Raw genomic sequence first — 25,788 nt, forward strand, 5'->3', positions numbered from 1 at the left:
CGTGTAATCTTTAGCAGCGAACGTTTTAAGTAGTGAATCTGCTGTAATCTTTGGTCTGTCACTGCAGACATTACATTCCAGGCTTTAAGGACACGGTTCTGTCCTTATCATGACCGGCTTTGCCTGGAGCTGTGGAATGACGTGGAATGACACCTCCTCAGTGGGGGCACAGAGGAGTATAGCAGACACCTCCTCGGCGGGGGCACAGAGGAGTCTAGCAGAGGCGTAACGTGAGAGGGGCCTGGGTGAAGATTTGTGATAACAATATTGTACCTGCTGAACTCTGTGTGAGCAGCCAATTTATCCACCACTGCTGACAGAGAGATACCATTTTTAAATACAGGGAAGTTTAAGAACCTTTTACAGCAAGTAAGTTACATCTGAAGACTTACCTTTATAATCATAGTACTTTACAGAAAGGATCCTAGTGATGGATCAGCAGTATCAAAAATATAACTGGATGCACTGGGTGAATCTGAACAATAGCCATCAGTGGCATTCAGTGCTGACATGCCCGATCTCATGCATTATTTGTGAAGTGTGTGCTCTGTGACAGTGTAGATAGTTTGCTGGATAAACTCTTTACTCCGAGCCTGCTTACCTCAGATCAAGTTACAGAGATCTCTGAACTCTGTGCATTCTCTCAACATAGCTGATGTGTGCTGATGACAACTGGCCTCAAACTGACACAAGACCAGCAGCCGCATGGTTCACACTGCCTTTTCATTTCTCAGTAAAGGAGAACACTTACATTACTGCTATGTTATGACTGTTATGACTCACTATCTCCAGGTGCATTAATTATTGTGATGGAGCAAATGGAAGTAGTTTAAACACATCAAAACAGTTTAATAGCTCTACATACAGTAAATTGTCACATTTTACAAAAAGAAATTTCAGTGTCAGGAAGACTGCAGAAATAATGCCAATACTGTTGAACATCTTGTACATTTTGTTGAAACTCGACCAAAGTATTTCAGATTGAATATGTTTCTGTGATTTACATGAAAGCAATTATACAGTTGTAGATTTAACGCAACAGGAGGCAACTTTAAGATTCATTTAAGAAACATCAACCTCGTCGGTCAGATATAATTAAAGTATCAACTAATTGAGAGAGGAGTAGTCAGAAACTGGGAACTGGTATTAGGAACCTCATGTTTGTCAGAACTGCCGTGAAAATACTCGCTGCACTATTAAAAAATCCAATAAGTAATATTGCACAGACTACATTTTGGTATATCAATGCAGTGATCAGTTTCAAAGGTGACATGAGATACCACATGCTTCCATTTCATATCTAACAGGTTCAAAACTCTTGTTAATTGTGTGCACCATGCGAAATAAAACCAGCTGTTGGTGACAGGTGTGAAGGTTTAGTTTTGAGGAGGGTTCATCCTTTTGCTGTCACAACAGCAGCAGGTAGAGGAGCCACAAGAGGAAACACAGTGCGCCAAAGCAGGTGTGCCAGTCCAGCTTCAAAATGTTGACAGTTTGACAGCAGTTACCTTTGACCTGTAGCACGGCACTTGAAGAAATACTGGTGGAAGAGTTAGAGGCACAAATTTCATAAAGGCCTGCGTCACACTCAGTGGCCATCTGTATGAACAATGAGCATTTGCCTTCTTTTTGGGATAGTTGTATGTGCTCATCATTGGTCAGTTTCTGTCCATTCTTGAACCTGAAGCAAAAAGTACATTTTCACGTCATCACAAAAAACCACAGCACAGCAAATAGGGACAACCATTAATACAGAACGGTGTCAATCAAAGAGTTAGATTAAAAGAAGTAACACCATTAATACAGAACTGTGTCAATCAAAGGGTGAGATTACAAAAAAGAGGATACCTAGTAATCTACAGCAAGAATGAAAATGCAATCAACCAAGTATAACATCAAATTTCAAAGGAGATGTTAGTGTGATGTAAGAGGAAAAAGAGGATTGTTACCAATGTTAATTGATGGAATTAAAACATTCTTAAGTATTTTTATGTTTTATAATCGTTTTTAGTGTCTCCAAAAAACATTCATGCAGTGCACACAAAATATATCTGTCATTCTATTCCATCTTGTAGCCAAACCTCTTGAAGTATTTGAAGAATGACGTACTTTGCTCGTCTAAACGCTTAATTTAATTTAGTTGTGTATTCAAATCTACAAAATGGTTACTGTTCACAGGGGCATTTTATTCCCATTTCAGTTATTTCAATGTCATTTAAAGATATTCAAGCCAAAATCCAAAGTACAAACTGCATATTCTGTGTTCAAGTAAACGTTCACGTCAGCTGAATGTCAGAGTATTCCCTGATTGATGAGGAATGGTCATTTACTTTCCAAAGGCATTTGCACACCAAGACTGATATAAAAACAGACTGAGGGTCTGAAAATATTAAGCTCAGATAGTTGAGCTGATCATCTTTCACAGAGATGATAACAGTACAAAGACTGTCTTTGTTTCAAAACTTAAATATTGTGAGTGTGCTGTCTTGGTCGACATTATGCCATTACATCTCGTTTCACACGTAGTTACAGGGTTTCTCCCCTGACCACCTGAGTCACTTACCCTGATATATGACATTTCAATGTTACTTCACACTCTGTTCAGTTTGTCCACCCCAGAGCATTCAAAATGAAGCAGTTTGCTTACTTTTTAACCTGCCGAAATGTTCACGTCACTCCTCTCTCTGTCTCCCTCCGCCTGTTCCCTGTCATTGGCTGCATCAGGTTCAAAACCTCGATGCTGACCTTCAGAGCTGCCAACTGTACCACACCTGTCTGCATCCAATCTGCAACCAAACTGAAGGCCCCAGGACACCCACTCAGGTCTGCTTCAGCAAGACGCCTAGCGGGTTGAGACCTAAGTCACAAATCCTCTCATACTTAGTTCCTCAATGGTGGAAGGAGGTTCCTCTTTCTATAAGATGCTCTGACACATTGGACACATTCAAAATACCTCTAAACTCACCTCTTTCAAATCTTTCCGACTTCTTAACCACTGACCTTGTTTTTTCCCCGTCCATGCATTAAAAAAACTGGACCCAGTAAAATACTAGAACCATACACAGTCCTTGCAGTTGTTCTAGGCACTACCTTCGGCATACTGAAATCTGTCGATTTAGGCCTACTTGCTTTGCAACTTGTAAGTTACTTTTGACAAAAGCAACTGCGAATAAATCAGTATAAATGTGAAAACTCTAATGTTTTTGTAATCAAACAGATCAGAGGATTGAGCTAGAGTTACGTGCTGTGATGGGCTTTGATCGATTGTAGATTTTCTCATTTCTGTGTTGTTTTCTGTACATACAGTAGAGTGCGGCATTTCATGCGACAGCTTCAGAGATAGGAGAGATAAGCAAGACAGGGTAAAGTTTTCAGACACGGTTTATAAAGGCCTTAAGGGTGTTGTTCATTGTATGCTACCCACCATGTTAAAGTAGGCTCTGGAAATCCAGTGACTTCCACTTCAAGGGTCACAGGAGAACCCTCCATTACTGTGGTATTAGACAACACCTTGGAGAAACTGGGACCCTGGCCTGCAAGGCTGCCCGTGGCTCGGCCCACGGAGGGTAGCCTGATCTCCTCACGGATAGCAGTGGGTTTGCAAAGGTTTGGATCCTGCTCTGTAGTTAATGGGGTAGGGGAGACATGCATGTTACTGGCACGGGTACTGGAACCGTGGCCCAAACTGGGGTCATGCACACACTCCTGCCTCTCAGAACGGCTCTCATGCACTGAGTAAAGAGTCTGGTGGGACTCGCTGAATGTCCCTGAAGGCTGACTGGGCATGGGTTTGCTCTTCAGGATGCTGGAGATGGTGTTGGAGACAAGGCTAGGAGCAGGGACTGTGAGTGGGCTTTGGACAAAGGAGGAGGACTCAGTCCTGAATTTAGCGCCCTGTCCCGTGGTGGGAGAGGGGTAGCTCTCTGTCTGGCTGGACAGCCATTCTGGCCTTTGGTGGATGGTGTCACTGTACTGGGAATGAGACTGGTGGCTGTACTGGTTGACATGGAGACTGTGGGAGCTAATGCAGTAACCATCTTCCAGGTCATTCTCTGACTGAACAATGTTTGATTCTGGAGTCTCTGATAAAGGAGGTAAAGAAATATCATCTGGAGAGGTGCATTCATATTCGTCGTTGGACGTTGACCCCTCAGTGAGGTGATCCTGCTGATAGTCTCCTTCTGTCTGACCACCTGCAGATGTGGCTGGATCTTGTGCACCCTGTGAGGAAAACTCCTCTTCTCCTGGGTGAGAGGCCTCACCCTATAACAAAATCACAAAAACAGAAAAACCAACTCATAAAACCATATTTCTATTGAAAGCTACATTATTTCACTTCTAAAGGACTTCCTCACGGATGCCTGTAACTGCAACACAAAATGAAATTACAAATATAAGCATGCAAACCGATGAAGAGAAAATGCAAGAATAAGATGTAAAGCACATTGCATGTTGCCACTTTTCCTTACCAACTGGAGACATGACACTACCTGAGAGACAGCCTCTCTCAAAGCCCTCCAGATGTTTAAAAACTGCACTGGTGTTCCAATTAAACCAATGTCCTTTCATTACCGTTGTAAATTTTGGGGAGGTGGCAGTAGTTGCTAATTGCTACTGTTTATAATATTTAGCCCCCAGCTCTGACAACTGAAATTAGATATTTACTGAAGTCACAAATTCCAAGAGATTTTAAAGCTAACATGACAGGAGAAGCTCTATGATAGAAACAAGAATTAAAATAGCAACAGAAGAAACAGAAGAAACTCAGCATAAAATGAAGAACTGTAAGCCGCAGAATGTTGAGCAGACTTTTACAGTGGGAGAATTTGCGATGCGAGGTGATCAAACACTGCCGGCTAAACAGTTACTATGACAAGTTTCCAGAAAAGTTTGGTGTAACACAGTCCAAGTTTTTTAATGTGTTTGACTTAGACAAAGCAGAGTAAATACAGTCACCAGGAGAGCTACCTATTCAACTAACGGCAGTGTTATAGAGGAAGGCGCAGGTTAGCTTACACTGGCTAATAACGGTTGGGTCTTGAGCTGGCTAGTAGAAGTTAATCGCCTCTAACTCTGGAACTGAGAAGTTGGAAGCTGAAGATACGTGTAGACTGCTGGGTTTCCAGAGTTACGAACTATGAAAAATTCAGTCAAGTGTTGACGCTGGCCTTTTGTTCATTGATAGTTGTTGGGCAATCACTGATCAAGACAGTGTTTCAGTGGTGTTGAAATGCATGATTATAGAAGCAGCCATGATGCGACACACACCTGTTCACCTGTTCACCTTGATTGTGTACCGATCAGTAGTGATATTGACTACCCATTGTCACTAAGGTGAGATTGGGCCCTTGACAGTGGATCCAATTAAATGAGACAAGACCGACAACTGGTTAGTTAGCTAGCTAGCAAGCTCTGCTACATTTGTGAAAACCCGAAAATACGGTGTAGCCAACCAGGACAATAATATGGAGAGCTTCAACTTTTAATCACAAAAAAAAAAAAAAAAAACAGATAACGCAGCTGTCAGCTGATAATGATAGCAGAACGTATTACTCACTACCTCAGAAACTACCAGTAGTTAACCACTGTATCCCATGTATCATTTTCACTGTGTAGGCTACTCCACCAGTATTGGCTACACTGATGTCTACATAAACACTGATAAGTTATGCCCTTACCTGTGTTCATACTTGGCACTAGGCTGTTGCATACAGAATAAAAGGACTGTGATGTTCGTCCTTGTATTTTTCTGTGCTAAATTGGGGAGTTTGTAGTTTTAGAGAGTAACTCAACAGTAAAGTAATGAGTAGTGTAATTACTTTTCAAAAGGAGTAACGAGTAAAGTAATACCATTACAATTTAAAAAAGTAATTGGTACTGATAACTAATTACTTTTTTAAGTAGCTACCCCAACACTGGTTGCACTGGTTGCAACATCATCATTATTATTATTATTATTGTTGTTGTTGTTGTTGTTGTTATTATTATTATTATTGTTTTTGTTGTTGTTGTTGATGTTGTTGTTGTTGTTAGGTTTTTTTCACTTTATATTTTGTTTGTGAGTTCACTTCATTTTATTGTGCTTTCTAAATCTCGTTGTACTTCATGTTTTGTGTTTTCAAAACTGGATATTTTCTTTTACAGTTTTGGGATACTGTACTTTTGAGAATCAGGGTGGAATGAACCCACCTTTGAATCTGTGCATGGAACATTGGATCCACTGGAGCCCGGGAACTTGTCGTGAGTGGTTCTCTGGGCAGAGTCTGGTTTCTCTTTCTTTTGAAAGGCTCTTTGGATGTCTGAGAAGCTGGGGGCTGAGTGACAGGGCGGGGGAGGGGTGTCATAAGACTCCCTCTTAGTCTGGTGTAAGACATGAATCTTCCTGTCTTTCTCCAAAGGGTAGCATGACACATTGAATGTCTGTGTGTGGCAGAAGGATGTATGCAGCTGCTCTTTCATCTGTACTGTTGACTTTTCAGTAATGGTTTTTGAGTAGGCCTCCTGAATGTAGGACCTTGTCTCTGATAACACCTTACGATTCTCCGGGTGATGCTTGTCTGGAAGATCTTGGCTCCTGGTTTTGCGTAGGTGAGGCTTCTTGCTCTCCTGCCTCTTGCCTACAGGCACTTCCGTCCCATTCCCTGGCCCAGCCATCTCAGGTGTGTGTCCGCTTTCTTTTGGCTCTGACTGTTTACAACAAATCATAGATTTGTCATATGAGGGAAACCACAAAATAACCATCCAGCAGTCCGTAATTAAGAGTCATTTATGCTTACATTATCTGTGGTATCTAGTGTCTTTTTTCCCTCAGATGATTCCTTTGATCTGTTCTCTTCTGTAAGTGTTCCAGCGTCCTCCAAACCAGGCTGCTCTTTAGAGGTCTCCGTCTAGACATGGTGAGACAATGACAGATTAAAACAAAAAGGCTGTGAGAGCTAAGTGTTGCAGAAAGAGCTGTGAAGATATTTGGAGAAAAGAAAAAAAAAAAGAAAAAAAAAAAGCTACTTCTCACCTGGAGTTTAGCTTCAAGTTCTAAAAGTCCATTACAGAGTTCCTTCACTGATTCCACAATTTCGTTGTGCTTACTGACCGTTTTCTCCACATACTTCTTTCCCTCTTCATCACCTGCATTGCATATGGAAATGACATGATTTGCTCTGCATGTGCAGCTGCTCTGCCACAAAAAGCATGTGGCAACTCAGTTGCAAAATGATGGATGTTAAAATACAAGTGTTCAGTATCTTTTCCATGTCCTTAAGTGCAGAGCAACATTTTTCATAAGATAACATTTTCACTGTATCTTCTATGGCAAACAGTTTGAATGTTTAATCAGTTTTTCATGATGGCATACATACAGTTTAAAAAACTGATATTAAATTTCAAAAATTTCATATCAGTGTGTAAAAACTGATATTTAGTTCAAGAGGGTGATATGAGTGCTAGTTTTGTTTTTTTGTTTTTCTCTCAAACTCACAAGTCACCCATAACTAGCCAGGCTAACTTGCTACAGTGAAGTGAATGCTAAGTGGGCTGTCATTATTAAATGAAGACATGTTTAACCACCTATGTTATTGTAACTCAGTATCAGGCCCACATGTAGACAACACAAAATTTAAAAAAAAAAGTTATAATATTTATGTAGTTGTTTCTGCAAGTGCACTGAAAATGAAGTAACCTCCAATGAGGCTTTACTAGACCACTGTAGTTGTATTGTTCTTTTACAAGACCTTTCTTGTTCTTGCTATGCTAGTAAGGATTAATTCAGGCAGAACCCCCAATGGGTGACCCTATAGGCTTGAAATATGGTGAAATCAAAATTCTTTAAAGGGGGTCTAGATTTCATAGTTTTTGATATCATGAAAAATGGTTAAACTGCCTGTGACCACCTCTGAGGTTTTAGCTCGTTTCTTATAAACAGTGCAGTATGTTTAGTTGAATTGCATGAATGTGCTTTTGATCACAGACTGAGCTACACTCATGAGCATCATTTACAGATAGTGTGTGAGTTCTCTCCTCTTACCATGCAACTTCACTGCCAGTTCAGTGATCTGGTTAATTCTCTCCTCCTGTTGTGGAATAGTGGGCCAGACAAACTTTTCAAACTGCTTATACAGTGTGCTCACAGCTTCCTTCGTCTTACACTGAGAGGAGTATTTCCCCACTCTCACAATCGTAGCATTGGCCTCGTCACACCAGAACAGATACTGTAATTCAGATGCAAATGAAGAAATCAGACCTTTATTATTTTATTCAGCCCTCTAAATGACAAGCACTACTAACCAGCAAAACATAACATCATGTTGTTCTGTTAGTTTATGGTTTACATGTGTAACTCATCTGTATTATGCATCAGTGTGGCATTAAGATTTTCAAGGGACAGTTTATGGCATTGTCCCACCTCCTCCATCGCTTGTTGCAGCTTCACTGTCATGTCCAGGTTCTGCTTGTATTCCTCCACTGCCCTGTTAAAATCTCCCACCTGTCTCTGGAGCTCATTCAGCGCATCCTCAATTTCCCTAGGACTGCTGTTAATCAGATGTTTCTCAGTGCTGGAGGCTACCTTCAGTGTAAAGGTCTGCAACTTTTTCTTCAGAACCTATATTACGAAAAAGACGTATATTGTATTTTGGACTGAATATTCATGTCTTAAACAGAATTTATCTTGAAAATAATTTATACGTACACCTACCTGAAGCTTTTCAATGTATATCTCAATTTGCTGGATCTGGTTCTTTACAGCCTTCAGATTTCTCATCCTCTCATTTTTCTTCATGTAGTTGAATTTTAAGTTGTTGAATTTCTTCCTTAGGTCTTTAAAGGACTCTCTAAGCTAAAAATGTAAAGCCAAATCAGATCAGAACAATATAAAAAACAACATCCAATCATGCATCTGAATTTGTGAGAACTAACAAGAGCAAATGAAACTGTTTTCAAGCATATCAGTTTGATCAATGACCGTGTTCTCTTCGAACTTTAATATGTAAAAAATAGAGGCATATTTCTGGGCCGGGAGTGGGGTCATCTCAGCCCCTTGGCAGGCAGACAGAGTGGGGTGGGACTCTGTGTGGGAAGATGGCTGGGGGATCTTTTATTCTGGAAAGCTGAATGTTTAAGGTGGGGTTGATTTATGATGCCATGCCATTTTTGTCTGGTCCGTCAGGGCTTTGCCATGGTGCAGAGTCTCCAGATGACCAGCTCATGTGTCACCCAAGGACAGCTGCAGGCTGGCTTCCAGGGCCTGATATAGTACACTCATAACTCCCTCCTGGAGTTTACCAAATGTTAGCTACAGGGGAAGCCTTTCTTCTCTAGCCTGCAGTGGACCTAAGGGAAGCATGGGCCCTGGGATGAAACTGAAAGGTCAAAACACCCCGAGCCTCACAGAGCCAACAGTAATGGTGTCGTCCCACTGGGTGCTACCACATCCATATCTTCCTCAAGTTATGCCCACCTTTTAGAAGGGCAGCTGCTCTTTAAAGTTTTAATGCTTCCAAAAACCTCTCAAGAGGTAGGGGGATTCTGAAGTCAAAAACATCGCCATAAAATGAAATAAAATCAAATATGCGTGGATTTGCTGAGTATAAAAACACTTTAATAGCTTGAAATGATTATTAATAGGGCTATTTTCCCATTTAGTCTTTTGAATCCTTTATGCAGGTGATCAAACAAACACACAGCAGTCTGTTCTTCTCAGGCCTTTCTCTGAAGCGTCACAGACTAAAAAATGAATGGAATTCTGAGCAGACTGCTCTGTGGCAGGACCCTTCAGTTCTCTGACTGATGGAAATGTGTCAGTGCACTTCATGCCATCTGATGAGCAGCAGCAACTGTCTGGGCTATCATTTCATGTTGTTTACTCATTCATATTCATGTGATTACTCCCATAGGCTGCCGGCTTGCTGACTAAGAAATCAATCCAGTTTTGTTATTAAAATAACATTGTAGTGAGACAAAAGCATTATCTCAGTGAATGTCATAGCTTCAGATAAATACTTGCCAGTCTCCCACACACCTGCCATTGCGTTACAGAATACATAAAGTCTTCCTTATGTTTAATTACACAGTGTGTCTTTACCCAGTGGTGGGTTCTAACTGTATATTCTGTAATAGATTAACTAACCTTTGAACCAAGAACAATAATTTTTCCCAAATATTTCAAAAAAGAGCATTACATCTAGAGTGTTGCTCCACTGTACAGTTGTCGTCCAGCGAGTCTGAACTTGAATTGACTGTACGATGAAACACACAGTACGTACTGTAAAATGTATGGGATAACAGGGTTAATGATGCATCTATGTATATATAACCTTAACTTGCATCTGCTATAAACAGACATGAGCATGCACTGTAACGCAAGGAGAGAATAAATCTGAGTATCATGGCATATCCGTCTGACCTCTAAATGAGACCACCATACAATTAAGACTGCATGGCTGCCTTCTGGTGGACAGGAATGGGAAAACACCACTTCAAGACATTTCTCCATTTCTAAACAGTGTAGTGTGTACTATGGAAACAGCTACATGGGTAATTTCATTACAGTTCTTCAGAACTCTGGTGTCAGACTTATAGCCCGGTCCTGTGTGGACAGAATAACCTGCTGTTATTTAATTGGTTCTGAAAGATACCGAGAGCTGCTGCAACTGTTGTATGAAATAATGTGACACAATCATGTTTTTCATTCTGGCCAAATGATCACATTCATTAAATTGTCAAATAGACAGATTTTCTTTTCAGCAGTCTGAAAATTCAGCGAAAGCATGACATGGGTTTTTAGTGCATCTGGTATTTATCCTGTCTGGCTGATCTAATCAGCTGTCACAACCTGTCTTCAGAAATCTCAGTATATCCTGATAATATCCAGTAATACTACTACTAATACTACTGATATCTTCTAATTATGTCGCATTTGCCATAATGGCTGTTTGTATGAGAGTGAAATATTTCACAGCTGAGACATTTCAGCAAATACCTTAAATGTCAATACAGCAGGTATTACTGACCCATCATAAATCACCCAGTCACAGTGGCCAGACTGCATTGACACTGCATGGACGCTGACTCTACAACTACACTCATGATCCACTAGGGGGAGACAGATCACTATAAATTTGCATCGATATCAAAATTTTTGGTTGTGCCTTGACTGCGTTGTCATGACATCTGTTGGGCAGCATATTGCTTTTGTGAGTTTGAAGAGTGACTTAAAGTGCTGCAAAGGTTGGTTAAGCTCAACACTGTGATGGTTTATTTAACAGTGCATTCTGTGTGCTTTCCTTGCGTTTGTTAACGTTGTGTTGCATGGGTCTGAGATGTCTGCAGACGGGTAGGTCGTGTTAACGGACAGAGAAGATAAGAGAGGTAGCTGAACCTTTCTGACCGTATTGCCTGTAATCCTGGGAGCCCTGTTTATTTTCGATGCCTAAGAAGTGTCTGATTAGCCTGGAATCCAGTGCCCCTCTGGAGTGACATGGGACAAATGGTAGGGTCCTAGTGTTATGCAGTGGAGATGCCGAGATCGCAGTCTACAGACTAATTTTAACTGGGACACTCAAGCTATAAATAATTCATGGGGAGAGAGACAATGGAGCAGAGCCACGGACCTCCAGCGCAAACTCAGATAGAGCTCTTTATCGAAGCAGGAAGACAGATCAAAGCAGTGTACTCATTACTGATAAACTCAGCGTGGTGTTCACCTCATTGATCTCCTCCTTAAAGACACAGCAGTGCACGTTACTCAGGAGGTTCTCCTCACACTTGTTGGCCTCAGCAGTCCAGGCCACACTACCGCTCTCCAGCCTCTCCAGTTTGTCCTGCAGTAAGTGCACTGAGAGGCCCAGGGGTTGCTGCCAGGCGAGAGAAGACACATCAGTCAGTGGGAAGCCTAGGACTCATTCCACAAGCATCAGTGAATCCACTGTAAACTGTTTCAGAAGTTAAGACGAAATTCTTTTTAGAGATCAAATTTGTTAGAATCCAGTTTGGTGGATTCCAGCTGGTTTAGAGTCAGACACTGGTAAGGATCATTGGGAGACTGGATTCATTACAGATTTGATTCATTACAAATGTGATTCATTGCATTTCCAACAATGCAAGACCACTGAATTGAACTTGATGAGGTCACTACTCCAATAGGTTAACTCATAACTATGAGCCCGTTGGACAGGATTTTACAGACAGCGCTCAAGGCGGTTTGAACCAAACAGTTTCATGAAAATGCTCTGAGGGACAGACCAGTCCTTACCGACTGCTGGAGTGTGCTGTAGATATCTGCACCCAGTGAGATTGCCATCTTATACAGGTGGCGCACATGGCTCTGTTTCTCCTGATGCTGAGACAGCTGCATCTTGGCCTGGGTGGTATCACTGAACACAGACACTGGCTTGGCATTCAGCAGCTCCTCAAGCTGAAATTTAATAATAACAATTTGGATACAATTTTTATTTGATATAATGTGCATTCCCAACCTCATTTTTTTTTTTATTCTAAACTCATTATTCATTTTTGTATAATAATATCTGACACAGGTTTTACGTGGCATAATTAACAACAGTAATACTTAACTCAGCATCCAAACAACACTATGAGAGTGAAGCGCCTGAAAGTCTTAACTAAGACAATATTAAGGCTTACATTCAAAGGTATCAGAGGGTTTGACTTGATGAAAATCACTAAGGAATGTGGTTCATAGAGATTAAAAGCACCAAAGAATGTGGCTTTACCTCTTCATATATCTGATGGAATTTCATAGCCATGCTGAGAATGGACTCATATTCTTTGATTTTATCTTTCACTTGCTGATGCAGCTGGAGAAACTCAGAGATTTTCTCATTCTTCTCTTTTACAGGTACACCTTTCAATGCCAACAACTCGGACGTCTTCACTAGCATTTCTATCTCTGCATTTAGTTGCTGTAACAATGAAACAGAATGTAACAGTAAAAATCACTCATTAAAAGCTTACAGCCAAATAAAACCAAACGTGTTTCAGTTCAGTGGATTGATTGCTGTATGGCACTGACTGGTGTAAATGCGTAATTCAGCAAAGAGACTTTTCCCTAACCAGAAACTGGGGCTTTACGGCGTTTAGGTTCTCCTGCAGCCTGGACACAGACAGAGGATCACTGCCCAAGTCAACTGTGCCTGCTGGTGTCAGCAGTTCTTCCACAGCCCTCAGGTCATGAGCAAGCTGTCAAACGGAAGTTGCATAAAAAATGATTAATTGTGCTCTGTGACGCACGGCAGGGCTTTGAGTCGTTCTGAACTTCTCTCTGGTTACCTTTTTAAGTTTGTCTTTGAATTTTTTCCACTGTTTCTTCACAGACTTTAACTGATTGACCTGAAGTTGCCATGAGGTCCACATGTCCGAAAGGCCGGTTTTCTTCCTATTCAAACTTTCCATAGTGTTCTCAACTACATACACGGCAGCCTTCACATTTAGATTAATTTTCTCACTGATCTGCAATCAGAGACAGTCACAACAAACGTTATTCAAGTCCAGGTGGGATACACTGCAAATAAGAACAAAACACTTTCAAAAAACAGTCATTCAGGTCTATAAGAAAGCAACAGTAACATCTTACCATATGCATGTAAAGTCTATATCAGATCCTGTCATGTGCATTAATGTGAGCTGGACTGATCTTATAAATAGGATAAATTCCCTGATCACTGATACTAGTAGTAACAGTTTCCAAATGAAGGTGTCAAACTGGGTATTACATTGACGTTAACACAATAATGAGTTACAGCCTCACAGGCATCTTCAGTGATCTTGGAAGATTTGACAGCTGATGTAACATTTGCATGCATCTCTCAGCCAGCAGCAAATGGATGATGATAGAAAAATGTGAATGATTTAGGCTTCGCTAATGATTTTATGGCTGCGATACGACGCAGTACTCTGAACACAGCAGCGTTTTCAGAATTTAAAAGATAGAGATAATGAACTATTGATATTATCATGTGCTTCATTCAGCAGCTGCACTGTACCATCCATACGTTTAGCTGTGTTCAGTTTTATGAACAAGACACGCTTAAATCACCCTCTTGGCAATGAAAGGCAGATTCTTACCATGTTTGAAGAGTTGACGAAGTTGTTGCCCAAATCCTGCATTGTGAGGAACCGCTCTAACAATGATTGCCACTTAGTGTCAACAGTTTCCCTCACTACTGTACTACCTTCCTCATTCTCCTCTTCCTCTTCCTCCTGTGGTCTGTTCACGTAACACTCCTGCAAAGACTTCATTTGTTTTTCCACCTGTGCTGACACAACACGAGTGTCAGTAATTGCCTGCACTTTTACATCAGGAAGAACATTTTTGGTTAACATTAGACATATTCCTGACATTTTCCTGACGTTCTTGACCTGTGAATAAAGACATTCTGCAGAACACAGTAATTGCTGTAGATAAGACAGGACATAAGATGTTTCAGTATTACTGAGTAGACAGTACCTCCTCAGCACAGCGTAGAAATGCCACATAAGGCTTCAGACTGTCAACGCGCGCTGAGATGTTTCTGATCAGAGTGTTTAGTTCCTCTGCCAGCAGAGAAGCTTTGTTGGAGAACTCTGTGGCCTCAGGAGACTCCAGAGCTCTGAGCTCCTTTATCAGCTCTCCAATGTTCTCTGACTTTCTCAAAATATCCTGCAACAACCAAGCACAGACTGGCACATTACTGATTCTGTCACGGATTGGAGTGTGAATTTAGAGCAGATGTAGAAAATCTTCTTCTTGGAGGGCCACAGTTTTCAAGTATCTCCTCCATTCCAACATAAAAAATTGTATCAGTTACATCCCTGATGTAGCTTATAAAGACCCTGTGAAGAATTTTAATTTTAGGCTCAGATATGTAATGTTCCGATTGGGACAAAATCCTAATGAAATTGAGCCCATTAGGAGCTCAACTTCCTGTGTGGACATGATGTGTTTGAGGCGGAGTCAGTAAGACAGTCATACCTGTGTCTGAGGGATGATCCCCAGGTGTTTGTCCAGCATGTCTTCAGCCTCACTGAGTGAGGAGCCAGGCTCTGTTTTGCTTGAGAGGACACAATGACTGCTCTTAAGCCACGTGGAGATCTGAGGGGGTGAAAGTAAGGGCACATGAGACAGATTAAGCCTTGGAGTACCAGACCTTTACACTTCAGACTGTGTGCATCAAATCGGTTGGTACTGAAATGCCACCTCGATGATAATTTCCCTTAAATGGCTGTTCAAAACAAGACAGACTCTTAGACTCAGCTTCAGTTCCTCTAAGGCTACTCAGAAATTCAAATTCCAGATCATATTTAATGAGAAATTTCTGAAGAACACTTGGTAAGAGTACTTATTCAGTCCCACAGAGACAAAGACATTACCACCAGAGACATGCATCCTCCCTGAGTTCAGTGAAACAGAATTGGGTTATATCTACAAAACAGACTCATGGATATGACTTTGATGGTGCCGCGTCTCCTTTATCATTTATACATTAGTTTCAGGTTTTATTTATAAGCTTAGGCAATGCTAACCTCTCCTACAGCTGTCAGGAACATAAACCTCAAAACGGATTACACACTCCCCACTACCATCACAGACAACTTTGCCATCGGCAGTGTCTGCTCCCCGGTCTCAGAGTGGAGGCGTAGCCCCCATCGGGAGCGTAAAAAGAAAAGAGGGAAGTGGGTCGGGCTACGTGCTAAGCTAAGCTAAGCAGCGCTCCCTACAAAGTTTCCTTCCCCAGCATCTTCTTGGCCAATGTCTGATCGCTTGTTAACAAAATGGATGAGATAAGACTCAGCATATCCTCTCACAGAAGGCAGCAAAACTGCTTCCTTCTGGTGTTTATGGAGACCTTGTGTTTGTGTTGATACCCTTGTGTTTTTTTCTGTAATTTATGCCACGTGTGTCCCTATAAGCGCCCCCCACCCCACCGTTGTGCTGAAGCTGCAGCCCTCTGTTCGTGTACATATATGCCTGCACATGGTGTTATTGACAATAAAATTGAATTGAACTGAATATGTGAGATTTAAAAAGGGTACAGTGTGTTTCGATGAGGTAATATCCTGTGTACCGTGTCCATGAGGGTCTCGAGAGACGCTGTGAGCTGCTGCTTCCTGGCTGTTAAGTCCCGATGAGCGTGGCATTCCTGACTCAGGGCGTCAACCCTCTCTTTGATATATCCCAGCATCCTTTGCACACCACCAACCTGAGCACTGAAAAACAAATGTGTGCTGGGAACAGTGTGGATGCACTGTGTCATCACAAACAGGCTTCTACACTGGAATCGTATTACTCAGTACTGACACTGTTTCCACTCACCTTTTCAAATCTTTTCTCTGAAGTATGAGCTGACCTATTTGCAGAGGCTCAGCTGCTGTGTCTTTCGCACTGCGGTGAAACTCTTCGTGTTTTTTAGCCAGCTCTGGTAATCTGAGGGCCTGAGTCCTTAATCCCTTCAAACAGCTCTCAATATTACCAAGCACTTCAAATGCCTGAGAATTACAAGAAAAATGTCACTGGCGTAGGAACAGACTCATTGCTTCTGGTAAATTATCTATTCCGTATTATTATGACAAGTGTCTTTAAGAGGAAAACCACCAAATAAGCACTGAATTACTGGGATAGCTCTTAACATTGACTGAGGCATCGTTATTGTAATTTAGAAAGCTTTCTCTTCCAGAACATAAAAACCTTATCCGTTCCTTTAGGAGGAAGATGTTATTTGGTGAGCAAAACCTGAAACATATTTTTTTTCTGTTCATGGAGCTAATCAGAATGCCAGCGCAACAGAGACAACAGCTGACAGGACATAGTTTCTTTAACCAGGCACACATATGAACAACAGACATTACAGACACCACCTTTTGTGTTCCCATGACAGCCATCATAAGGATGCCAAAAATGCGATGATCCTTGCTTCCACTAGAAAGCAGTGTAATCAGTAGAAACTAGCTCTATTCTCTCAGTTTTTGAGGCAGAAACTGTGTCTCCAGGACTGCCTTACTTAGGAGAGGCAGGAGATTAGTCACTCATGCCTGAGTCCATGGACCACATACATCATTAGCACTGTGGAAGAAGCCATTGATTTCCTGAAGGTGAGCCAGACGATCCGTCATGAGGCTCCGAAACTGTTCATGCAAAGCCTTGAGTTTCTGGCTCTTCTCAGAGATAAGCTCCAACCCTGTGCAACCATCGGCGGCGAGTAGCTCAGACGCCCGTGTGAGTAGTCTCTCAGCCAAAGAGCTCCAGTCCTGTAGGAGAACATGAGTACACGCTGTACACATCAGTGTGGAAATATGCGTTAGAGTTGCGTTGCTGTTTTCTCCAGCTGCAGGCAGACATCCTTATAACTATGGTCATCTTATCTGATCAGTTTCACAATACAGACTCTGGCAGCTGTCCACTGATAATGGACTGATCACTGAGCTTTTCAAAATCTAAATAATACATAAGCACAGCGGTTCGCAGGCCCTCTAGTATTCATCTTTTAAACTTACCTTGGATTTTAATTCAAACTCCCTGTGTTCCTTCAGTAACTCTTCATTTTCTGACAGAGACGAACCCATTTTACTGTTTTCTAAGAGTGAATCAGCATGCTCCTTCAACCAGTGTGTTACCTGTTTAAAGAGGAAAATGACGGAGTGATGACACAGCCAATAAGCTGCTCTGATGAGACAGCCTGCTCATGCCCTAAACTGATATTTGCAGTCAGCTGATTCAGAGTGGCTTGTTTGCTGTGCATTGTGTCTTGAACCAGTATGGAATAGTATGGAAGGGAACCAGTATGGAATATGCTCTCGTGTCCACAGCTGACCTGTCCTGACCAGACTTTCAGATGGACTGAGAACAGACTCATCCTGTCATCCTGATAAACATGCATTAAAAAGGATGAGGCTGGAGAAAAAAGTAATGTTGTTTAATGAAGGTTGTCTTTTTTTATCTTTCACTGAACTGTGTAATATGTATCTGTATTATTTCACAGGGTCGTATATCCTGTCAAACAGTGCATATGAACTTGCTTTCCCTCTTCAATATGTTAACTATGGTGCTCAGTTATTTTTGGATCTGGATTTAAAGAGACTATAAGGTGCCCCTGAGAATACTTCACATCCACACAGTGCTAAAGATAACCAACCAGTCCCTTTATACGGTACAATATGTTGGAGCGTTTAGTTTAGTTTGGTCCACTACAGTTCAGTTCGGTTTAGTTTAGTTCACTTCAGCTTTTCTTTTCTTTTCTTTTTGCGCCAGCCCCGTCTAAGGAGACATTGACATTAGTACTCACTCACAAACCCTATTTGTTCAGTCATTCATGGGTAGAGTGGCTTTCAAGTAGCTTCCCATAAAAGCAATATTGGTCTAAAATACAAATTTAAAATATTTATAAAACTTGAATTATCTATATTGTGGTTTTCCCAGTGATGTTAATCTGATAAATTGCTGGAGCTCATGTGTGACATTGTGGCCTGTGTCTGGAATGTGGCAGGAACCTTCAGTCATCATGTCATCACACGGGTACTGTTACGGTAAAATACCACACACTCTTACTGAGGGCTTTATGAACTCCCATCTCAGGCACAATCACGGACCATACAGGACATTCACACATTACAATATCAATATATCATTAAGAATGTTCTCAACAGGTTTTGTTTAGTAAAGCACTCATATAACAGCATAACAAAGAAGGTTAAAAATCAGTAAGCGTGCACGTCTGCAAACTGAGAGGACTGACTGTTTTAGACTCATTCTGGTCAACAAATTTCACACCGATCAATAGTGATCAACAATCATCATATTGGTGCTTTTGCTCTGAAGTCACCCAGGGAAGGTTTGGTCAAGATGAGTATAACTGCTGTCAGTAGGGAGGTAAATGGATCCCCCTACCCTGTGTTCTCTGAGATGTTCTGCCAAAGCTCTGGAGAGGATGGAATTCGTTTTACAGACTTACTTCCTTTTCTTGGCGTTCCCACTGGCAGACCCTCTGGGCCACTTCCAGATTGTGGCATTTTTGCCTCATGCCCTGGTCCACTTTCCTGCGTCTGTCCTGTAGAATCTCCATCAGACATTCCACCTGACTGCAGCTGCTGTGTGCTCTTTTGAATGCCCCGCTGTTCAGCAGAGCCTCTTCAGACTGGAAGTCCCTCAAGAAGTCCAGGAGCTCATGACTTTTGTTTAATACCAGCATTGACTTCTCCAGGAGGCCTAAGGCAGAGGGATGGATCAGACAAAACTCAGCAACAACAACAACATGTCTGTGTGTTTCCAGCAGCTCAGGAGTCAAGCTCTGAAACTCAGCTCCATGTAAGGGGAGAAAATGCCGTTTTTGTACCGAGGGAAAGAGCGAAATACTGACATCATACCAATACTGCTCTGATTTGTAGTGCACTGTTCTTGAGAGAAGTCTGTGTGGCAAAGATCACTGAAAGGAAGGAACTCACCTCTCTTCAAACTGCTGTGCCTTTGGAGCACCTCATTCAGGCAGTCCTGGTTTAGAAGCTCCAACCCAACACGCTGGAAGTCCTCTGCTTCATCTATCTTAATGGCAAACTGCAATCACACACACACAATCAGTCACACCACCTGACAACGGTCACTTGAGAATTCATGAACAATTCCTACACACAGTGTTTGGATGACTTTGTATTCCATACTATGTGGATTAAATAGATTAAATGAGTGAAATGACTGGCGTGAAATCTGTAGTTGTCTAGAGGTCTAGAGGTTAGAGAACCGGGCTCATGACCGAAGGTTTTGCGGGTTCGATTCCCAGGACCGCCATCCACGGCTGTGCTGCCCGCTGCTCCTGCGTCTGGTGTGTGTTCACTACTGGTGTGTTGGATGGGTTAAATGCAGAGGACAAATTCACTGTTCACAGTGTGTGTGTGTAATCACAGAGATTTACATTTACATTACGTCCCTGAGTGGTGAACTAGGTTAAAGGTATTGTTTGACAGCACAGAGGTGTGCTGTACATCTGGGATTCATAATTTCAATTCCAGATGTGTCACACTCGCTGACTGTGGCCAGCATTGGAGAAGAAAAAAACTGGCCATGCTGCTTGGGCAGGGGAGACAGCCAGGGAAAAATACATAAAGAACAAATGTTTCCATTAGATATTTTCCCAGTTATGAAAAATAAATCAATCCAGGGAGAGTTTAGCTTAACAAAGTGAAAAAATATTAAACACAGTTGCTCCTTTGATCCCCTGATGCAGGAAGAACAGTGCTGTTCTCGTCTGTCAGTAACAGAAACACCTGCTTCCTGTGACAGTCATTGATGTCCTAATCACTCTACACCTTTGCATTAGTGAGAGTCTCGCTGGTACACTGGGTTGTCTGGTCTAATGTGTGACAGCGTGAATACTGCCTCAAATTACCACAGACCCTTCAATAGCAGAACTGCTCTCCACACTGCAGCACTGACAGCCACAGTTTTACTCCTCCTCTCTCATGAACGAGACTTTTACTTAAAGACTGTGAATAATTATGGTCAGAGACAATCAACACGTTTTTTCCTTGTTTAGAAAGTCGGTCTTAATACAGACAAAATGGAGAAAAATTAACATTGGCAATCTACGCTATTAAATGAGAAATCAGCCATGATAGAATGTTCTCTTATTTGTAATTTTGTTGAGAGCACACAAATCTGTGAAACAAACATCAAAACTATCGTAAAAAATTAAATGAGGGGCCCAGTCAACAGATCCTATTACCAACACGCCAGAGGAAACACCTGTTCTTTTGAAAACTGAGCAAATTTTCAAAATAAACAATCTTTTGTTCGTGTTTTGTTAGTATCACACGGTATCACATTTCCTTGAGTTGGGACTATCAAAATAAAACAAGAACAGAAAAAACACAGAAACAAAAAAGATACTCGGAACAAAACAATACCGCATAAACACTGGCCGTCTGCAGCGCAGTGATATCAGACACAGAGACTGAGGAAACAGGTTCACACTGTCTACTCTCGTACCTCCAACGCTCTGTCAAAGAACGTGGACGCCAGGAGCAGCAGGGCCCGACGCTTTTCCAGATGTGTCACCAGGGTGGTCCAGGCACAGCCGAGAGAGACAGCCATGGCCTCGTACACCTGCTTCTCCCCCACCTTCTCCTCTGCTGTCTTATCTGCCTCCTCCAAGAGGGCGTAAACCGCTTTTTCATGTTTCTGTCAGAGGAATTTTGTTTACAGAGTCTTAATTTGTCGTTACTGACATTTGTGCATTGATAACAACACCCCTATAATTTATGAGGGGAAAAAAAAACCTTTTTTTTTTTTTTTAACATCAAGCAGTGACAGTAGCCTCATGTTCCATCCGTGGAGCTGGACGGGCTGATATAATATATGTATATATGTGTATATATATGTAAGCAGTGACAGCGTACTAATCAGGCCCATGTGTAGCACAGTTTCTCTGTGTGTGGAGCCTCTCTTTAATTAGAGGGTTGGATTTAAGTGGTGTTCTGTATTTATCTCAGGGCTCAGAGTGCACTGCCTAGCCTCTCATCAAACATCAACACATGGCAGCTATGAACAATGAGTATAAATCTATTTTAAATGCAAATACGGCACTATACAGTACTCTACAAGGACACTATTGTGCACTGAAATCTATAGCACATTCTCCTCATTCTTAATGAGAAGAAGCAGTGAATTCCCTAACAGAACTGAAAGGGAGAGTTTGTGCTGCAAGCAGCATTATGCAGAGTGTTGGGTTTGAGATCTGTTTATCACTGATCTTTATGACGTAGTACTGAAAACAAGTGACGCATTTTACATCTGAATGCGAGTCTCTATGTTTCAGTCCCTCCCACTCCATTTCATTGGTGAATTTCCTCATTCTAAAAATGTCAGGTACACTTAAAAGACTGCAGACTGTGCATAGATACCCGCATGTACCTTTGTAGACCAGCGTATACCCACATATACCAATCAATGACAGTCAATAACAGGAGAGACTCTAATCACACATTTATCACAAAGACGCTGTTAGCTGGAAACAGCTTAGACTGCACAAAGACACTGGAGGCACTAAAGATAACAGGTTACTTAAAATGGCCTGAAAGATCATTATTTTCAGGTACTCTGAAACTAAATTATTATGAAAAAAAATGGATTATTTGTGTGAGACACATTTAAATGGTATTTATTCGGTGCACTTGGCTTGACGGTGGAAACAGTGAGAGCACTTCTTTTCTGGGATGAGAACTTCAGCCTTAAATAACTATTAAACTGCATGAGCCACATGAGGGCCAGAGAAAGGTTTCTCTGGAAAAATATCAGGCTGCATGGGAAATGTGAAGAGAGTGCTGTGCATGAGCCGTAGGATGAGGCTGTTCTGTGCGACGAGCACAAAGGCTGATGTGCTAATGACACTTCACCCTCAGACAGGACCATACATGTGACTGTGATATTACAGAAATCTGCAGGTAAATCTCACAAAAACTATGTTTTGTTTTAAATACCTTCAGTTTGGTCAGGAGCTGTTCGTGTTCCTCTAGAAGTGTCTTGGTTTCATCCTGATTCTTCCCAATCTCTAGCAAGCAGGGTTTCGCCTCAGCCAGCTGCAGCTGTATTAGCTCTCCACACTTCCAAAATAAAGAAAAAAAAAAAAAAACAAGCGAGTGAAGGCCATGTTTGTTCGGCTGTTTGTACCTATGACTACGCTTCCAACACAGCATTTCCAAAGGGATCCATCAGGGTTCCTCCTGGCCACTGGCCAGAGGATACCTCAGGCACAACGTCTGTAGCAATGTCACTACAAAGCATTAATATGTTTCACTAAAGAGCCACTTTGTCAGTGAACACTGGTCAGAAAAATGTGTTGTGAGAATGTAAAGGTCAGAGGGAAGAGGCAATGCATGCCTGTAAGGAGCTCCTACAGCTGGTGCAATTAGTCTCAATTATGGTGTGGAAACTAAAACGCGATATGTGGATTGATAGTTATTTAATTGTCTCTTCAGTATATTTTAAGAATGATAAAAATGGCGATTATTTGGCAGTGATTATTTCACCGGTATGCACTGGCCTGTGTTCAGAACATGGTTTTGACAGCGGTCTGTACTGGGTCAGTTATTTTCAAGGGTTCTGAAAATACTCCGCTACTTTTAACATGTATAAATGGACCAAAACGTATCCAAACACACAGAACAAGCAGTCGACGAACACAGCCCCAGAGAGTGTTCAATAATGCAGACCATTTGTATAATGTGTGCTACAGAAAACACTGCGTTAGTATCCTGCGGCGGCTGCTGTACTGCTGGGATGCAGGCAGTGATAAACATTCAGTCAGGCAGGGAGATGAGTAGGTATGTGTTGAAGTTTATCCATTTCAGTGGAAATTTATCCATCTCAGACCTGAGGTCACTGGGCGTGACATTACTGACAACAGAGAATTGCTCTATGTGTTTGTGCTTTGAATAAATCAGTGAGAGTGGTCCAGGCTGTGAGGCTGGGGTCTGTCCTAAACAGACACATCAATATCATCTGTCACTGGGTCATATGGAGCTACATTAAGGTGAGATATCACACCAGTGAAAGTCTTGACAAAAGAACACAGAGTATCAAATCCTCTTCAAAAGTATTCAGTATTGTACATAATCGTCAAGAATTACACGTAAGTAATGTGAATGGCTATTACTTAAATATTAAAATCAATCATACAACTGAATCACTGATTAGTGAACTTTTAAGATAGTTGTAAAGACACTATGAGGATCCAACATGTGAGTAGTTGTTTTAAAAAGCTGTACCTTGAGGACTGCTATAATGACCTGGGAGCTCCCAGCTTGTACAGCCACTGTGCTGATTGTTGTTGTGGAAGGCTGACCTCCAGCGTCACCTTCACCAGACATTGTCTTGAAGAACCACAGGCTGGGTGAGTGAAAAGGTCAAACAGAGTTAGAATCAGACGCGGGTTTTTACTCAGTCCAGAGCCCTTCTCTTCTGTGTTCCGCTGCCCCCCCCCAGTGAGTTTCCAGACCACAGCAGGCAGACAGAGAAGGACTGAGAGCACTTCTTTAGGGAGAATTCTTTTAAAGTAACAGTGTCCACATTGGCAGCATCAAGTCCCCAGTCCCGTGGGTGAAAATCCTTTGTCCTTTGGGGCAGCCTCACAGCCTTGTTGGCTTCTCCCGTTCCCTCCAAGAGCCCTGGTGTGAATGAACCCTGCTGAAAACACAGAGCCTAAGCTGACAGTGTGGTGTGTGTGGTGTGATATAAATAGAAATATCCACTAGGTTTATCACACTGTGCTGCTGAGAGCCATTTGACACACCCCTTGTTTAGTGACTCTGGTCTCTCTTTGGTTCTCTGGGAACCTTCTCACAGCACCCTGCCTGTTTCAACTCCTGCATTTCCCGCAAAATCATATGGTGTTGCCTGGTCCATTCGGACATCCTAATCTGAGTGTAGAAGGAAATCTGAATTTTGGCTTCCAATATAGCAACACTGATCATTTAAAAAAAGATTTTTAGGAAGAATCAAGTTCACACTGAAGTCTATAACTCAGGCAGCAAAACATCCTTCTATTTCATCCTTTGCATTTTGAATTTATAAGTAATAATAATAATAATAATAATAATAATATTTATTTAGAGCCCAATATCACTATTTATAGTCTCAAAGGGCTTTACGTGTCTAAAACAAAGTCAAATTGACTTTGAAGTCTGAGAAATGTGTTAGTGAACTACATTCAACTGATAGCATCAAACTCCCCTTTAAAGCCTTTACAACTTCCCATGGGAACGGTTTTATTTTTAAATTCCATTTTTATGATTGTATAATTATGTCCCTCGAGTGTGGGGTAGTGAAAGGTGCATTGTCAAGCACAATGAAAGGAAAAGCCCAGGGAGATACGGTGACACGGCCCCGGGGGAAAAGTCAGCCGAACCGCTTCCCCGTGCCCTGCCTCTGCTAACTCCACAAAAACAGTCAAAGCCTGCTCCTACATCTTACATTTCACTACGGGAGCAACATGAAATCCTGAAAATAAATAGATACATTTTTAAACGGTAAAAGCCAAGAGTGAGGCATGTTCTGTGAAGAGCGGAGCGTATATTTCACGTACATCCCAGTCCTCAGCCCCTGATTTTACCCAGTGAGGGTTTGGTGGTGATAAAACAGTCAGGATGCACTGGGGCTCTCTGGTCATTTCCTATCAATGCCTGCGAGATAACCCTGTGGAAGACATGGCAAATACTGGAACGGGAAACACACATCAGCAAAAGGGTGGACTTTTTTCCCATCAAGAGTTTTAAGTAGCACAATGTGAGTTTTAAGGAGGACAATATTCCTCCATTTAGAATTAATGGATTTGAACTGAAATTTTGTGTGGTGGTTAATATGCCTCATTTTATGTATAAGAGCATGTTTGTGGTCAAAGAGCTGTCCGAAAAGCAAAATGGTTAAGAATAATGGTTTACGCTGGAATGACAGTTTACTTCATTTTGGCTTCAAAAGGGACATATGTCAGTGGAAAAAACATACATAGTGCATTAATGGCCACAGATTTCAAGGGATTTAAACCATAAAATTTTGAGCCACTGCCAAAAGGCTTTTCAGTACCAGGTAAGGAAAATAATGTAATTCTCCATGGAAATCATTACATGCCGCTACTTTATCGTGTACAAACCCGTAATAGCTCTGTCTGACTGCGGTCCCACGGGCTTTAAATACAGAGATGAAGTTCCACAAACGAAGATGTTCATTATAACATGATGATTTTGATGTCCTGAAAAATGAACAAGACAAATGCAAGTGCCAATTTTCAGACAATTTTGATAATTCTGGAAACTCCTGAAATA

At 41.7% G+C, this 25,788-nt stretch overlaps 1 protein-coding gene across 1 annotated transcript; it reads right to left on the reverse strand.

The window, feature by feature from the left end:
• Positions 1 to 1,407: 1,407 nt before the first annotated feature.
• ccdc141 (coiled-coil domain containing 141) lies at positions 1,408 to 23,838 on the reverse strand. Its single transcript, XM_030787235.1, has 25 exons — positions 23,737 to 23,838; positions 22,450 to 22,572; positions 20,960 to 21,151; positions 19,423 to 19,531; positions 18,933 to 19,186; positions 17,479 to 17,598; positions 17,038 to 17,232; positions 16,301 to 16,473; positions 16,053 to 16,194; positions 14,960 to 15,079; positions 14,456 to 14,647; positions 14,074 to 14,259; positions 13,279 to 13,458; positions 13,063 to 13,188; positions 12,723 to 12,911; positions 12,235 to 12,406; positions 11,697 to 11,827; positions 8,690 to 8,830; positions 8,399 to 8,596; positions 8,021 to 8,204; positions 7,006 to 7,125; positions 6,777 to 6,832; positions 6,190 to 6,687; positions 3,425 to 4,263; positions 1,408 to 1,681 (listed from the first exon to the last, which is right to left on the reverse strand). Exons 1-25 carry the CDS (start codon positions 23,836 to 23,838, stop codon positions 1,408 to 1,410), a joined length of 5,016 nt encoding a protein of 1,671 aa, XP_030643095.1.
• Between the last annotated feature and the right edge of the window lie 1,950 nt (positions 23,839 to 25,788).

The sequence above is a fragment of the Chanos chanos genome, chromosome 10 (assembly GCF_902362185.1).
Source record: "Chanos chanos chromosome 10, fChaCha1.1, whole genome shotgun sequence".
In the NCBI taxonomy this organism is placed as follows: Eukaryota; Metazoa; Chordata; class Actinopteri; order Gonorynchiformes; family Chanidae; genus Chanos; species Chanos chanos.

Excerpts from the sequence above, each read along its gene's own strand:
- ccdc141 (XM_030787235.1), bottom strand. The coding sequence starts at position 23,838 with ATGTCTGGTGAAGGTGACGCTGGAGGTCAGCCTTCCACAACAACAATC. Across the intron at positions 19,187-19,422 it reads GCACAGCAGTTTGAAGAGAG|GCCTCCTGGAGAAGTCAATG; the intron begins GTGAGTTCCTTC and ends CCTCTGCCTTAG. Across the intron at positions 13,459-14,073 it reads TCGTCAACTCTTCAAACATG|ATCAGTGAGAAAATTAATCT; the intron begins GTAAGAATCTGC and ends CTCTGATTGCAG.